The sequence below is a fragment of the Psammomys obesus genome, unplaced genomic scaffold, assembly GCF_907164565.1.
Source record: "Psammomys obesus unplaced genomic scaffold, mPsaObe1.curated_primary_1811, whole genome shotgun sequence".
Taxonomy (NCBI): domain Eukaryota; kingdom Metazoa; phylum Chordata; class Mammalia; order Rodentia; family Muridae; genus Psammomys; species Psammomys obesus.
Window position 1 is genome coordinate 24938722 of NW_026585797.1, and position 15740 is coordinate 24954461.

At 39.8% G+C, this 15740-nt stretch overlaps 1 protein-coding gene across 1 annotated transcript in view; it reads right to left on the bottom strand.

The window, feature by feature from the left end:
- Positions 1–1038: 1038 nt before the first annotated feature.
- Trmt11 (tRNA methyltransferase 11 homolog) overlaps positions 1039–15740 on the bottom strand; it is a 49848-nt gene continuing 35146 nt past the window's right edge. The window contains exon 13 of the mRNA XM_055599466.1: positions 1039–2413. Coding sequence (XP_055455441.1) covers positions 2282–2413 — 132 coding nt within the window. The 3' untranslated portion in view covers positions 1039–2281. The remainder of the gene's footprint in view (positions 2414–15740) is intronic.

A 15740-nucleotide genomic window follows, 5' to 3' on the forward strand; every position in this document is an offset into this window, starting at 1 on the left:
AATCTTCTAGCCCTAGCCACTTTGGCTAAACAAACCCAAGACCACCTACTCCACTATTTCCGTGCAGCTATCACAGGAAAAAAAAATTACTCAACAAAAATGGGCAGGAAGGAGGTGCTTCTGGTGAGACACCACCAAGGTAGCCATCTGGATTTTACGGCTATTTAATATATGCCAGAAATAAAATTATATACTTTGTCATATTATAAACATTAAGTAGGTCAGTAGTCCACAGACCACCTACAGTTCCCTTCCAAAATATACTACAGACTCAAACTACAGGTCTTCGTGAACACAGGCAAGATGTTAGGAGCTATTCCTACTGGTAAATGCATGAGGAAGGGCTCATCTGCCCAACAAAATGATCTGTACCTCATACAGAAAATAGAGGCTTTGTTTTCAGAGGAAAAAAGCTTGAAAGCCAGCAAGATGGCTCGGAGAGTAGTGGGGGGGGGGGCGCACACGCTCCCATGCACTCACACACATACAACCATCAACATATTTTTGTTTGTTTTTGTTTTTAGAGAGAGGCTTTTTCCATGTAGCCCTGGCAATCCTGGAACTCTCTCTGTAGACCAGGCTGGCCTCAAACTCACAGAGGTCCTCCTGCCTTTGATTCCTGAGTGCTGAGATTAAAGGTGTGCATCACCGCTGCCTAGCTTAAAATAAAAATTTTAAAAAGGCTTGTATCTTAAAAACTGATTGGAAGTCACCAAGTATCTTGACCACTTACAAGTTTTAACTTTAAAGCAACTATAACTTAAACTCTGAGTGCCACTTAGGAAGTGGAAAGCTGAACTTAATAATAAATACGAAAATAAACCTCACAGTTGCAAGAACTGATGTTCAGAAGATTTCAATTAACAATAACAGAAATAATTTGATTGTTTCACTGTGAATTCATTTTTAAGGACAAACTAAAATTAATGTTGTAAATTTTTAGAACTTATTTGGATTAAATTTTGAGACAATACACAAAGGAATTAAACTAAAAAGTCTCATATTCCAGTTGAGTCAGCTACACAGTTTCATACCCATTCCCTATATAACCTCAAAAACTTTAAAATAAGATGGTATATAACAGGAATCCTGCAAATAAATCACCCATGAATACTTTTAGATTTCCCCTAGCGTACCACAAATAACATCCAGAAACCCAGTCAAAGTAGGAAAGGTTTAGACGTGCTGAAATCAAGTGCCGCAGGACAAGACAGCCAGAACCAAGAATGCCTCACCTCTGAGCACTGGTCTTTTGCAGCTCCTAAGCCATGAAAGTGTATCTATTGAGTTCAGAAAACTCAGCAGTCACAGCAAAATAAATAATAGTAATAACAACACAAATAAAAATAAGCACTGGTTAGAGAGAAAGTATCCATTTACTGCTACCCCCTGAAGTACATTTGACCACAGAAAACAGCTACTAGCATCTAGAATTAATGTGTACAGTGGTTTTTAAAGAAGATATTTCCATGGTGGACAAAATGTAGACTCAGCAAAGTTTCCTCTTCAAGTAAAGTGCAGCTTCTGTCTCAACATAGAGCACTGATTAGACTTCAAACCAATACAGAACCATCAGGGGCTTGAGCTGCTGTTCCTGCTTTAACTGTCAGTTACTTTCTGAACAAAAACCGGAGGGTAGGTAGTTAACTTGACCAACAGTCAAATTTTAGAAATACACGAGTAAACCCAAGGTGCAGATACCTTCAGATGTACATGGGCCCATGGAAGTCTTAGGCATGGAATCTCTGTGGTTCTCAGGCTTTAGCCTTCCTTGCATCAGCTTGGCCACCGCTGTTATGACCAGTATGAAATTTATATTAAACATTCATTTTCCTCAAAGTTCTCCGTGACATGAGCTCATAAACACACAATTTTTAGAAATTTCCAGTACAGTTTATTGGTGGCAATGAAAAACAGTTACAACAAAACTAAACCAAGCAAATTTACAAAACTAGTCAATTCTAAATCACTATTAATTACCTACCATATATCTGGTAGATACTGATTAAAAGTTAACAGTATTTTCTTTGTATAAAATATAAACACTGAGTCTGTCTATATGTATCAGTCCCTGGCATTTAACCAGGTTCAAAAGACACATAACATCAAAATAGTCTCTAAAAGAAAGACTATTTTGAAATTATTCAATTCTGAATAATAGCAGTTATTTATATAAAAAATTTAAAACAGAATAGGTTTTATAAATCATACACACAAATTCACATCCAATGACCTTTTCTATAAAATTCTTATTTTTTCTTGGGTGTCAAAATCATAGTTCTCACTCTTGGCCGGATTTTTCTTCCTTGGCATTTCTTTTTGTTATACCACTAAAATATTTCTCTCGGAAGGAATTAAGACCTTGGAATGGCAGAAAACGATCACGCAGCAGGTGTGAATACTGGTCCCGGTTCTGGTAGAATGGAAAATACAAAACATAAAGACATGTAAGTTGTTTCTTGAGTTAACTGTAACCATGGCAGCCATTCACCCTAAGCAGAGTCACATTTCAAGGCACACTTGCTGGGCATTGCTGTCTGAATATGCATTCTACATCTGCACTACTTTGGGGATTCCACATGATGTCACTTCACCTTACTAGGCAAAGAGAAAATTCCAGGAAACATGGTCAGACTACAACTACCTCGTCATTCTAGATTTAATACATACTGAAATCATCTGGGCTATGCATAATACCAAAGAAGCTTCTAGTCCAGAAAAAAGGTATATACCAAGGAACTGTGGCAGTCTGTGTGATGTCATAAAATCACACAAACTTCAAACTATACCCACATCCATTAGTGCAACAAAAGATTCCATTAAAGGAGATGCAGATATAGGGTCAACAGGGAGTTCCATACTTTTAGACTTCAAGACAATTTAGGGTTGGTACTTGGATACTCACTGGGCATTGGAAAGTTAACTTGGGTTAGAAAATACAGCACATTCTGGCTTTGATGAGGGAGGACTAAGGGAAACCACGAAACATCAGTTTCCCAATTTCAAGTTGTGCAGCAAACCTAAGCAGAAATAAAATTCCACTTCCTACGTATTTCTTTAAACTCATATTCAATTACCCATAGACTTTTGAGAGTTTGTTTCAATATACATATCACTTCACTGAATGACACCTTGCTTTCTGCTCTGGAACAAGAATCAAACACTGGTGACAAGCCCCTCCCAGCTCTGTCTTTCTACCCACTAATCTCCTTATGGCTCCTATAGCCACATATGACCTCTCAAAACATACCATGGTTAATTTAATGAATAGCCAACAGTAAAGAGAAGTAGGTAGAATAGAATGGCAGAGCACCACATAGGATTCCTCTCTGATCTAAGCTTCTAATATGAATTCACCATGTGGGGGGAGAAGTGAAAAGCCAAGTACTGCGGAAAACAGGCTTCCTTCACGGACCAAAGAGATAGTTTGACAAATAGTTTTTCATTGAACCAGAGTTTGGCAAACTGGTTTTACAGATTGAAAAAGGTGACCTAAGTGAGTATGGGCATGGACAAAAAATGCCACAGCAGTATTTTGAACAATCAAAATAGACTCATAAGGACTCTAAGCAGTAAGGGCAAGACAAACTCTCAAAGGGCAAGGTGTATTTCCCTCAGTGCCATGGAGACAGGATGGCACAAACTTGCTGATAACAGATCATTAGCAACTGAAACATAGAAACTTTGTCCAAGGAAAAGCATCATTCTCTCCTTATCTCAGGAAGCAGAGAGAATTAAGTCTGTGTTGGGTAAATGTGTGAGTCCTGTACTTTCAAGATGAACTATTCCCAAATGTGAAAAAGAAACTCCTGAAACCCCAAAGCTTCAAATTCCCTGAGCAGCCTCATCCATACATCTTTACTTCCTTTTGCCAGGGTTCACACTTGAGAAGGATAGTCAACTCTCAGTTTGTATCACAGTCTTTTCTACTCACATTGCCAGCCCATCTCCATCAGTAATCCATGTAGTGTAGGTTTCTGTTTTGTTGTTAAACTCGGTATCTTGAAGACAAGTGTGTTTCTTTAAAAGGGGAAGGGTATTTTCATGCAACAGTCTTTGATCTTCACACACTCAAGCTTGCCTGGTGTTTCACTTTTGGTTTTTCTAACAGTTCCACACCCATTACAGCACTCAATAATGATATCATTTACACACCACAGAACCTCAATTCTGTAAATTTTTAATAAACATGAAATACTGCATGCATATGAAGTAAAAAAAATACAAATATGAAACACCAAAAGTGAAAAAGGTAGTGGTGGAGATTAAAGGACACCTTTGCCCAGGTTAGAAGCAGTGGTACTATTAGCAACAGGAGGAATCAGAAATTATCAACTGCCTTCCCTGGGAAGCTTGGGGTTTCTCTTGTTATTACCTCCTCCTTACATAAAACTTTCATCTGACTACACTACTGCCTCCTCTCATTTAACTAGTAACAAAATTTCAGCAGGAAAGCACAGAAACTCTCAGGCCTCTGCCATTCAAACATAATCAGCTATTGTAAATGTTACAAGAAATAGACAAGTTCATCCAAAAAAGAACTACTATGTATTTGTTATCAACTGGGTCTTGTCTACGGTAATTATCTAATTTTCTGCAGTCTTTTCATCTACATTTTGGAGATAGAGTAACAGAGATTGAAAGAGCTTTAGCAATCTGCCACAAGCCATACAGCTGGAACACAGCACTGCCAGGCTGCTGCCTGAGTCAGACATCAAAAGCTCATGCTTTTTTCATTATACTTCTGTCCTTTTTAAGAACTGGAAGTTATATGAACACATATAGATGACTGAGTCAATTTCCCACATGGTAGGTTAGTAGGCCCTTCAAAATGGAGTTTGACATTTAGAGGACATTCCTCCTGAAACAGCAGCATTATGATAGCACACATTTCAGATCTCAACTTTTAGACGGAACCCTGAACCACTGTCCTATCAGTCCTGCTAATTCTAAACATGAGCCACCTAGCAACTCTGCCATGCTTGCCAAAAGAGCTTCCCAAGTCAGTGGTTCTCTTTTATGTGTACACTGCCCTCTGATGGCGAGCTTAGATAGTCCTGCTTCTGGCATTTCCTGATAGACTGAAAGGGTCCAGCTGCAAAGACTCTGCTTCATTTGCTGTTTGCAAGTCTTGACTGTTCAAAACACCTGCCGCCAGAAAGTCCTGAACATCATCCAGGATGACCTTGTGAGACAGAATTTTCATTTGTACACACTGATTCATCCATAAAGAATGATGCAGAACCCGGAAAATATACATGCTCTTCAAAGTCTCTAAAGTGGTACCACTCATCTGTGGAAAACTAGAACTGCAAGTCATTCTGTAGAATGAGAAAGGAACAAAACTGCCCATTTTAAGTTAATCATGTGTGTGGCCTTGTTTCTGGTTTTGAGGCAAAGCATCACTCTTTACAGCCCAGGTTGTCCTCACAATCCTCTTTCCTCCACGATGCAGAGATTACAGCCATGAATCATCACACCTAGGTAACTCTAAATTCTGTACAACTTAACTCTACAGAAAAACTGGATTTACAAAATGAGGATTTAAAGGAGACTAGAAGTGTTTCAGCCACTTATACTTTTGTATTTGAATTTAAAGAATTGTCAAGAAAAGAAACTACATGCCTTGTAATAACACTTGAAATTACCATTTCAACTAATGACATTCTGGATTATAAATGGCCAAGAAGCACTTAAAGAAATGCTCAACAGCCTTAGTCATCAGAGAAGTGCAAATCAAAATGACTCTGAGATTCCATCTTACACCCAAAATAATGGCTAAGATCAAAAACTCAAGTGACAACACATGCTGGTGAGAATGTGGAAAAATGGAACCCTCCTCCATTGCTGGTGGGAGTGCAAACTTGTACAACCACTTTGGAAATCAAGCTGGCACTTTCTCAGAAAATTGGGAATAGTGCTTCCTCAAGATCCAGCTATACCTCTCCAGAGAATATACCCAAAAGATGCTCTACCATACAACATTTGCTCATCTATGTTCATAGTAGCTTTATTCGTAATAGCCAGAATGAGGAAACAACCTAGATGTCCCTCAACAGAAGAATGGATAAAGAAACTGTTGTACATTTACACAATGGAATACCACTCAGCTATCAAAAACAAGGAAATCACAAAATTTTCAGGGAAATGAATGGAACTAGAAAAGATCATCCTGAGTGAGGTAACCCAGATCCAGAAAAAAGAAACATAGTATGTACTCAATTGCAAGTGATTGTTAGCCAAAAAGTACAGGATTATCGGACCCAGAAGATATGTAATAAGAAGGACCCAAGGGAGGATACTTAAATCTCACTCAGAAGGGAAACTGGACAACAGAAGAGGGTGAAGAGTGAGAACCAGGCAGGACAGGGAGCACAGAGAGGGTGTGGAGACAAGACCTGGGGAGAGTGAAGGTGGGAGGACAGAAGGCCTACAGAGAGAGGAGAAACCGTGGGCAGGGGCACCTCTTTGACAAGCTGGAGATCTATGACAGGTTAGGCTTCTGGGAGGATGGGAGGGGTGGCTCTAGCTGAGACTCCTAGTAGAAGGGGTCATAGAGGCTAAAGACAACACTCTCTAATGAGACAAGACTCCTAGCGGAGGGATGGCAAAACCAACTCACCCACAGAAACTTCAACACAAAATTTGCCCTGCTTACAAGATGTGCAGGGATAAAGGTAGAACAAAGATTAAGGGTATGTCCAACTAATGCCTGGCCCAACCTGAAACCCACCCCATGGAAAAGAGCCAACCCTGGCACTGTTAATGATACTCTACTACGCTCACAGATGGAAGCCTAGCTAGCTGTCCTCCAAGAGGCTCCACCCAGCAATGCATAGAAACAGATGCTGAGATCCACAGCCAAAAGCTGGGTGGAGTGCCGGCAGTCTTGTGGAAGAGTGGAGGAAAGGATAAGTGACAGGAGCTCCACAAGAAGACGGAGAGAGCCAACTAACCAGAGCCCAGAGGGGCTTGTGGAGATTGAAACACCAACCAAGGACCATGCATAGATATAACAGATGGCAGCTCAGGGTTCATGTGGGTTCCCTAGAAAGGGGAGCGGGGGCTGATCCTGACATGGACTTTGTTGCCTGCTTTCTGATCACTCCCACCCCCCAGCATGGCTGCCTCACCAGGCCTAAGGGGAAGAGGAAGAGCTCTGTCTTAATGTGACTTGATAATCTGGGGTAGGTGGGCAGGTGGGTGGGGGCTCTCCTTTTGGGAAAAATAGGGGAGGTGGGATGGGAGAAGAGGGACTGAGGGTAGGATCGGTAAGAGAGGAGAGAGGGGTAAGATTGGAATGTAAAGTGAATAAATAAATAAATTGATTAATTAATTAAAGATAAGCAAAAAATATAGTTTTAATAGTGCATCTAAAACAATAGAGCACACTGACTGAAAAGCAACAAAAGACTCTCCGTTGAGAAGCACATTTAAGTAAAACTACTTTCCTAACTACTGCCTTCCCTTAAAGTTTGCCATTCGAATGTAAACTTGTACAACTACTCTGGAAATCAATCTGGCGCCTTCTCAGACAACTAGGAATAGCGTTTCCTCAAGAACCAGCCATACCACTCCTAGGCATATATCCAAAAGAGGCTCAAGTACACAATAAGGACATTTGCTCAACCATGTTTGTAGCAGCTTTATTTGTAATAGCCAGAAGTTGGAAACAGCCCAGATGCCCCTCAACTGAAGAATGGATGCAGAAATTGTGGTACATCTACACAATGGAGTATTACTCAGCAATGAAAAATAAGGAAAGCATGAAATTTGTAGGTAAATGGTGGGACCTAGAAAGGATCATCCTGAGTGAACTGTCCCAGAAGCAGAAAGACACACACGGTATATACTCACTCATATAGACATAACATAGTATACACCTACTAAAAACTGTACATCTAAAGAAACTAAGCAAGAGAGAGGATGCTGACTAAAATGCTCAATCCCCATCCTGAAAGGCAAAGAGGCTGGACATCAGAAGATGAAGAAAACAGGAAACAAGCTAGGAACCTGCCACAGAGGGCCTCTGAAACCTCTGCCCTGCAGACAATCAAAGCAGACGCTGAGACTTATGGCCAACTGTTGGGCAGAGTGCATGGAATCTTATGTAAGAAGTGGAAAAATAAATAAATAAAAAATAAAAAATAAAAAAATAAAAGAAGTGGAAAATAGTAAGAGCTGGAGAGGACGGGAACCACACAAGGAGAGCAACAGAACCAGAAAACTTGAACACAGGGAACTTCCCAGAGACTCATACTCCAACCAAGGACTATTCATGGAGATAACCTAGAACCCCTGCACAGATGTAGCACATGATATTTCAGTGTCCAAGTGGGTTAAATAATAAAGGGAAGAGGGCCTGCCTCTGACATAATCTGATTGGCCTGCTCTTTGATCACCTCCCCCTGAGGGGGGAGTAGCCTTACCAGGCCACAGAAGATGATAATGCAGCCACTACTGAGGTGATCTAATAGACTAAGATCAGAAAGAAGGAGAAGAGGACCTTCCCTATCAGTGGACTTGGGGAGGGGCATGCATGATAAAGGGGGAGGGAGGGTGGGATTGGGAGGGGAGGAGGTAGGGGCTTATGGGGAAATACAAAATGAATAAACTGTAATTAATAGTAAAAAAAATTTAAAAAATAATAAAAGAAAAAAAAAAAAGAAGTTTGCCATTCTTTTCCATCACGTCCCCCATAAATAAGCGAAGGTGTTAAGTTTTCTATTTCAGCTGCTTTTGGTTTGTTTTACACAAGAAGTAAAACCTACTAGGTATTACAGAAGTAAAATGCTGTGTCCCACTGACTTAAGAGTAAAGTAAGGGTAATATTTAGTTTGTTTCACACAGGAAATTTTTTAGGTAGCTCTAATTACCTATTCCTATTTAACATGGTGTACATACTGTTCAGTATGACTGCTTTATTTTAGATGGGGACCCAAATAAGCACTAAACAGTTAACATTTCTTCCATATACCCTTGTTCATGTTGAGGAAAAGAGCGGAGCTCTGTGAGTTTACATATCCTGGTGGGAGACAGACACAAGCGGCACGCACACATTTACAAACTAGTGTTACTTAGTGGGATGAAGTGGCACCATGGGAATATAAAGGGAAGGACAGGAATGGCTTCCCTATGCAAAGGACACTTATTCCAGAGCTGTAGACTAATGTAAACTTCATCACACAAAGAGGAGGAAACATTCAAGGACAAAACTCAATGTAAAGAAACTGAAAATAGAGAAAGTGAGTTCATTTTGGAACTTGAAAGGAGACTGAAGGTTGAGGCTTAGAGAACGAAAGATAAAGTGGCACGAACTGCACCAGAGACGATGCTAGAAACAGCTCAAGGTAGTCTCGACATTTTCCAATAATTTGTAATTTTATTCTAAACTCCATGGGGCCAGTAATACAATTAAAAAAAAAAACTAGACTTTTGTTATTTATTCCTTTCTGAAAAATGGAAGGGGAGTGTGCAGAAGCAGAGGAGGTACCTGGAAGAATTATAAAAATTGAGGGAGTGGCGCCTCGATGTCTAGGTTATTAGGAGAAAGAAGAGGGTGGTATAAATATACCCAGGAAAGCAGCTATTCAATTGTCACAAAGTACATTGCCCATAAGTCATCCTTAACTCCACCCATCACCTTTGGATTAGGTGACTTATCCAATCACCCTATGTCTATCTATCTCATCCCCAGACTCTTAATTCATTCATATCCTCTGCAGTTTCAAATCCTATCACTTCTGGTCCTCGGCTCATCTTTGCAGAACTGTGTCTGCAGCCTCCTCAGAGCATGACGGCTTATCATCTCACAGCTCAAACCTACCTATGTACTGAAGCTCGGGTACCCTTCACAAAACATACACTCTGCCACTCTACAAATATCCTTCAAGGCCATAAGATAGGATAAACCTGCAACTGGTACATAAGGCCTTTCACATGGGCATCTCTGATTTTCCAGGTTGTCACCAATTGTTTCTCTCCCAGACGCCCAGCATTCCACTGAAGCTGAAGTAACCAGGGATCCTTGCACCTCCCACAGCCCTTCTCATCCTTTCTACCTTTCCTCAAATGACAGTTACACTACTAAGTGGCTCCCCTCTTGCCTCAAGCACCATCTCCTCAGATAGATGCCTCGTATTCACGAAATACCTGTCTCTCTCACGTCAATACAAACCCCAACACCTTAAGTAGGACCAGTTTGGGTGACTTTCTCCTAATGAACGAGCTCTCTATCGACAAGGGCTAACCCTGGTCTATTTAAGCCCAATAGTTGGCAAATAGGGTCCCACAAATGCAGGCTGAGTGTGGAATGTCATGGCTTTCTCTGTGAGAGCCTATGTATGTTCAAGTTAAGGAAAGAAAAAGATACAAAAATAGGAACGGCTAACAGATGTAAGATACATGCAGTGACACAGCCTTCTCTTTTCTCACAGCACTTACTCTAGAATTTCTCCTGTGCTCATGTGCTGACATTACGTTCATCCTCTCAGCAAAAACTCAAGTCGTCAGGTACAAATTTCCTCTCCTTCCTCCCTACACTGGACCCCTATCCTCCATGGCCCCTGCTTGCTTACTTCGAAAGTCTCTCTCATCACTGAGTACCCACACTGACTTAGGACAATATTCTGCTTCACAGTATTTCTCACTACCAAAAGCTAATTTGTCAGAACCTCCAAATCATGAGTTAGATGCCTAAGGACAAGACAAGCATTAACTTATAAACTGCTTGTTCTATAAGTTTGGGGGACGTCCCCAACCGCATGCGGCTCTAGAGTCATTTAAGAGAAACTCAAATGCTTCTATTTTAATTGTTGGTCAGGTTTAAGTTGTCTTAGAAAGTGACAGTTCCTGATAGTGATATAAAGGTTTGTTCTACCTCACTAATGATAAGTTACTGACATTACCAAAGTGACAAGGGTTTATACAAAACAGCAATTTCATGGCAAAGTCGTGAATACAAACGACTTGTAAACTTATTCCGTGATAAACGAAAACCAGTAGTGTCATCACAGTAAATGCCTCCAAACTAGGAGTGTTCATCTCATTTTGTCAGGAAAGACTACAAGGCTGGTGAAAGAGGGTGAGGCGTGGATACACAGCCTTAATCAAGTGTGAGGGAGAAGGCCAAGAGATGGAAGAGAAAAGCAGCAGGTTGGTTTCCTTTCTCGTAATCGGCAAAGAGTGGGATGAGCTGTGAATGAGAGTGCTGAATAGAATGGGCCTCAGTTCAGCCTCAGGGTAATTACCCACATCCGGCTTTTGTTTAAAAATCCTGCTCTCCTTATCAAAGCCTCCCACTGTTCTACATCTGGTACTGAACAGTAGCCATAGAAACCACTTGTGCTAAAGTTATACAACTATAAACAGCACTAGGCCATTTCCAAACCAAGGACAAGCAGGTCAAAAGTCTGATATCCAATACCATTAAATCTGTAGTGTTGTTCCTAATGGGAAAACAGTCTAGGTGAAAATCCCTATCCCTCTCATGTAGTCACATTTATTCAGTTCCTTATAAAATTAAATTTCAAGATATTAAGCTGCCTAAAGACTATGAAAATATATTAAAACCCTATCTAGAGTCTCAAAATGACTGATCATTAATAAATGAAACTTGGGTGTTTAACACTCAGAACATAGTGTCTTTTTAAGTGCTAAATGAGCATTGTAGATGTTCCTGCTTAGCATGATACAGAAGTATGAGTATTTTCCACATAAATACATTAAAGTTTACATTTTTATACATGTAAAAGTAAGTGTCAAATATTAAAGCAGTCAACAGAAAAGATAAAAGTTTAACAACAATTAATTAAGCACTTATATTTAATTAGAACTAACAAAAATCTTATCTTTTTTTTTTTAAGTTTCCCCTGGGTGTCTCTGGTTGTCCTGAACTCACAGAATTCCATAGAACTCTGCGTTTTGTAGAATAGTCTATCCTTGAATTCACAGAGATCTGCCTGACTCTGCTGTGATTAAAGCCATATGCCATGTGACCTGTGCCCAAATATACACTTCAGTTAGATTCTGAACAATGTTGATCCTGGGTGGCTTCATCAAATTTCCACAATCCATTTAAAGAATTAGTAAAGATGTATATGTGTATAAATAAAAACCAAAACCAGGCAAAACTGTTTTTGCTTAGGCGTAAATTCAAAGGAAAGCAGAAACTGATTACTGCAAAGGTCAGAATAGTATTTTTACCTGCAGGAAGGTCATGCTTATGACTCTTTTTTTTTTTTTTTTTTTTTTTTTTTTTTTTGAGACAGGGCTTCTCTACTGTCCTGGACTGGCTTTATAAAACAGGCTGGCCTCGAACTCACAGAGATCCACCTGCCTCTGCCGCTGCCTCTGCCTCTCAAGAGTACTGAGATTGTCTTAAATGGCTGCAAGATGTGAGCATATTTGGAGTGTGCACTGCTCTGTGACCTTGACCTCATCGTGACTACATGGATATGTACTTCATAAGTATTGATTAAACTGTACATTTACTTGTTGAGAAAACTACACATAAAATCTCAACACTGGATTCTAGGTAACATAGAGTGGAAAGAAGGTACAAATTCATATTTTAATTGGAAATACCTAGAAAGGTAATTTTAAGTTGAAAACACCTGAGAATAAAGGGAAAAAGCCATGAAGTCAAAATCCTATCACTCAAACAAGAGCTAGAAATGAAGCTCCTGAGGACTCCACAGAGCCCCATGCCCCTCAAAACCGTGTGTACCAGAATACCCGAATCAAGTTTTCAAGTGAGCCAGGCCTATGACCCCACTCCATGGGACCTTTAAAGCTACTTCCTGCAGCTACTCTAGGAAGAGCATTAGAGCTGGCACCCTGTCTGCTCTGCCTTTAGGCACTGTTAAGAGCCACACCAGTTAACCTATGTCACCAGTGCTGCAGCTGCTGGAGAACTGACTGGCATTGTCTTGGTCTAGTCTGCTCACAAAATCACTCATTTGAAGAGGAATGAGAAAAAGACGACGCTCTAAGAGTAACATCAACCCAAGAAAAAACAAATTGTTTTAGAACTGAATTCAAACAGCATGTCATGTGGTATCACCATGTCCCTATCTGCCTTCTTGAGAATTCTTCAAGCACTTCAAGCCAAAATGAAATTTATTTATTTCTGACTTCTCATGCAAATTATTTGAAGGGTTATCTTTTTTTCCCTCATATATCATATTACAGCAGTAATAATTAGGCCTAGACTGAGTTTGTGCTCAAATTCTAAGCTCTTATATAGTAATAATTCTATTCAATCTTATTAAGCTGTGAGTTATCACCTACAAGCAAACAAACCCTATAACCAATGAGGTACATAATGCTGTACTAAGTGATGATGATAATGTATTTACATTTAAACAAGCCTCTACTGTAGAGGAGACCTCAAGGTTCCACACACATGCGGCTTCATGGTTCATGCTAAAGGATCGGAGTTTGCTTCCCAGCACCTACACTGGGTGCCTTAGAACTGCCTGTCACAACAGCTCGAAGGATCTGATGGCCTGTTCCGGCCCCATGGACACCTGCACATACATGGCATACAATGACAGACACACATGTACATACACACTGATGTACGATGCATGCATGCATGTACATATATATGAATAGAAATTAATCTTTTTAAGAAAAATCTGTTGAGTAACCAGTATAGGTATTCTATCTGGTCCCAATGGATTCTGCAAAAGCCATTCAGAATATACAACTGTTAGGTAGCTAGCACGGGATACGTAACTATTGTACAAAATCTGTTCTGACCTAATGATGTCTAACAATTAGAATTCTTTTAGTTTTTGGAAATCAACATTTTTATTCAATGAATTTTATGTGTTTCACAGTATTACCACAACTATATACAGCACCATTAACTATATATCAGTAAGAAGAGAAAAATTAGTCCTAGAAAAATGTATTATAGTCTGAAATGGCATGCTGAGCACACTGGCTAAAAACAACGGGAGAAAGAAAGAGTATGCTAAAAAGAAGCTAAGAATTCAATGCTTAGGAACACTTGCTTCTTATTCATTTTTGAGGTAGAAGAAATTTCCCCACAGGTCTTTCTTGCACATGATAGACAGGCACACCCTGTTACTACATAGCATACAGAGACCTTTTACTTCAGCATGATCAAAAGGCAGAACTCTGTCCAGGTAAAAGACAGTGTGATGCAGGAAAAGGGTCAAGTCTCAAAGACAAAGATGAATTCTGTTTTTACGTTTGCTGTTCACTACTTAGTCATCAGTGCACTAAAGGCTCTCCATCTCTTAAATGGGAAAATAAACTCAAATGGATAAGAACACTTATAAACAAGCACTGAAAAAAAAGGCACTTTATTTATTGTCAAGAATATATCAACGAAGAATATTAATAAACAAACGATGAGTCTTCATTTCAGGAATCTTCATAAGATTCGTGTTTATCCAAAACCCCTTCACTACGCACTCAAAAACAAAACAAAAAAACAAGTCTAAAGCAACAGCTAATAATGTAAAGATAAAAAAAATTCATATGCATTAGACAATCCTTATAACTTTGTTGGTATAATGTTCTTGTGGAATGTATACAGTTTATCCTTGTTCATTCAAATGCTGATTTCTCCACCCCTCTATCTGGTTTCAATCCAGACATTGTACTGTGATGTTTATTCTAAGCATCACCTGTCTAAACTTTGTGCAAACATGCTACCATTTGTTCTCTGTAATTTCAATAAAGCAACCAGCCAATGCTGCGCAATGGAGAGAATAGGGTGGGACATCCTGGTCCAGAGGGGAACAGAAGAAAGTGAGTGGGAGGAGTGGGAGAGAAGAGGTTGGCAGGAGAGAACTTGGAACCATGAGGAGAGATGAACCGGACCTAAGATATGACTAAAATCAAGTATAATGGGTCAAATCTGAATGGGAGAAAGCCATGTGGGTTTGGAGTTTAGGGTTGAGTAATCATTGCCCAGCATTGTGTTCTAGGTTAATTAAATAAATTCTAGTCTCTGATTTGAGTATACAGCTGGTTTAGAGATAACCACTGCTTAACTAAGAGATAAATCAGTAATATTAATAATTGACAACATACTTATCTCTACATTTTAAACGGTGGGAGAACACTTAAACAGCATGTCGAGTAAGCTGAACTTCGAACTGAAGTTAGACCTAACAAGTAACAAAAGCAAAGGTCACAGTAATGAAGTGTAAAATGTAAAATTAATGTTCTTCCACTGCCAAAAACAACAGCACTGAACACATCTGAGAACAGTTTGTCAGACATGTGACAACTGTTTGACAGTTCTGTGTCTGCCTGTTTTATAAAGGGCTGCAATCCTGATGTAATCACAAACATTCCTCAGCAAGAAACAGAAGGCAAAAGTGAAGCAATGAATTAAAAACAAACACGACAGAGTATCATATTAATAAGACATCAATAGTAAATCCCACATCAGGTAAGACTTATTAAGGCCATCTTAGGAGGCTTTTCCTTATTACAAGAAAATCACTTTCATCCAGGTGGAGTAGAGACAGCGCTAGGAAGCAAAGGCAGGCTGACCTCTGAGTTGGAGGCCAGATTCATCAACGCATGAGTTTCAGGACAGCCAAGGCTATACAGTGAGACCCTGTCTCATGCAATACACATGCACGCACGGGCAGACGCACGAACCTAACGCCAGTTTCAGGCAAGAACAAAAGTAAAATGAAAACAGGAAGCCAGGCCGGAACTAGCACTGTTTTATAGGGCTGAAAACATCA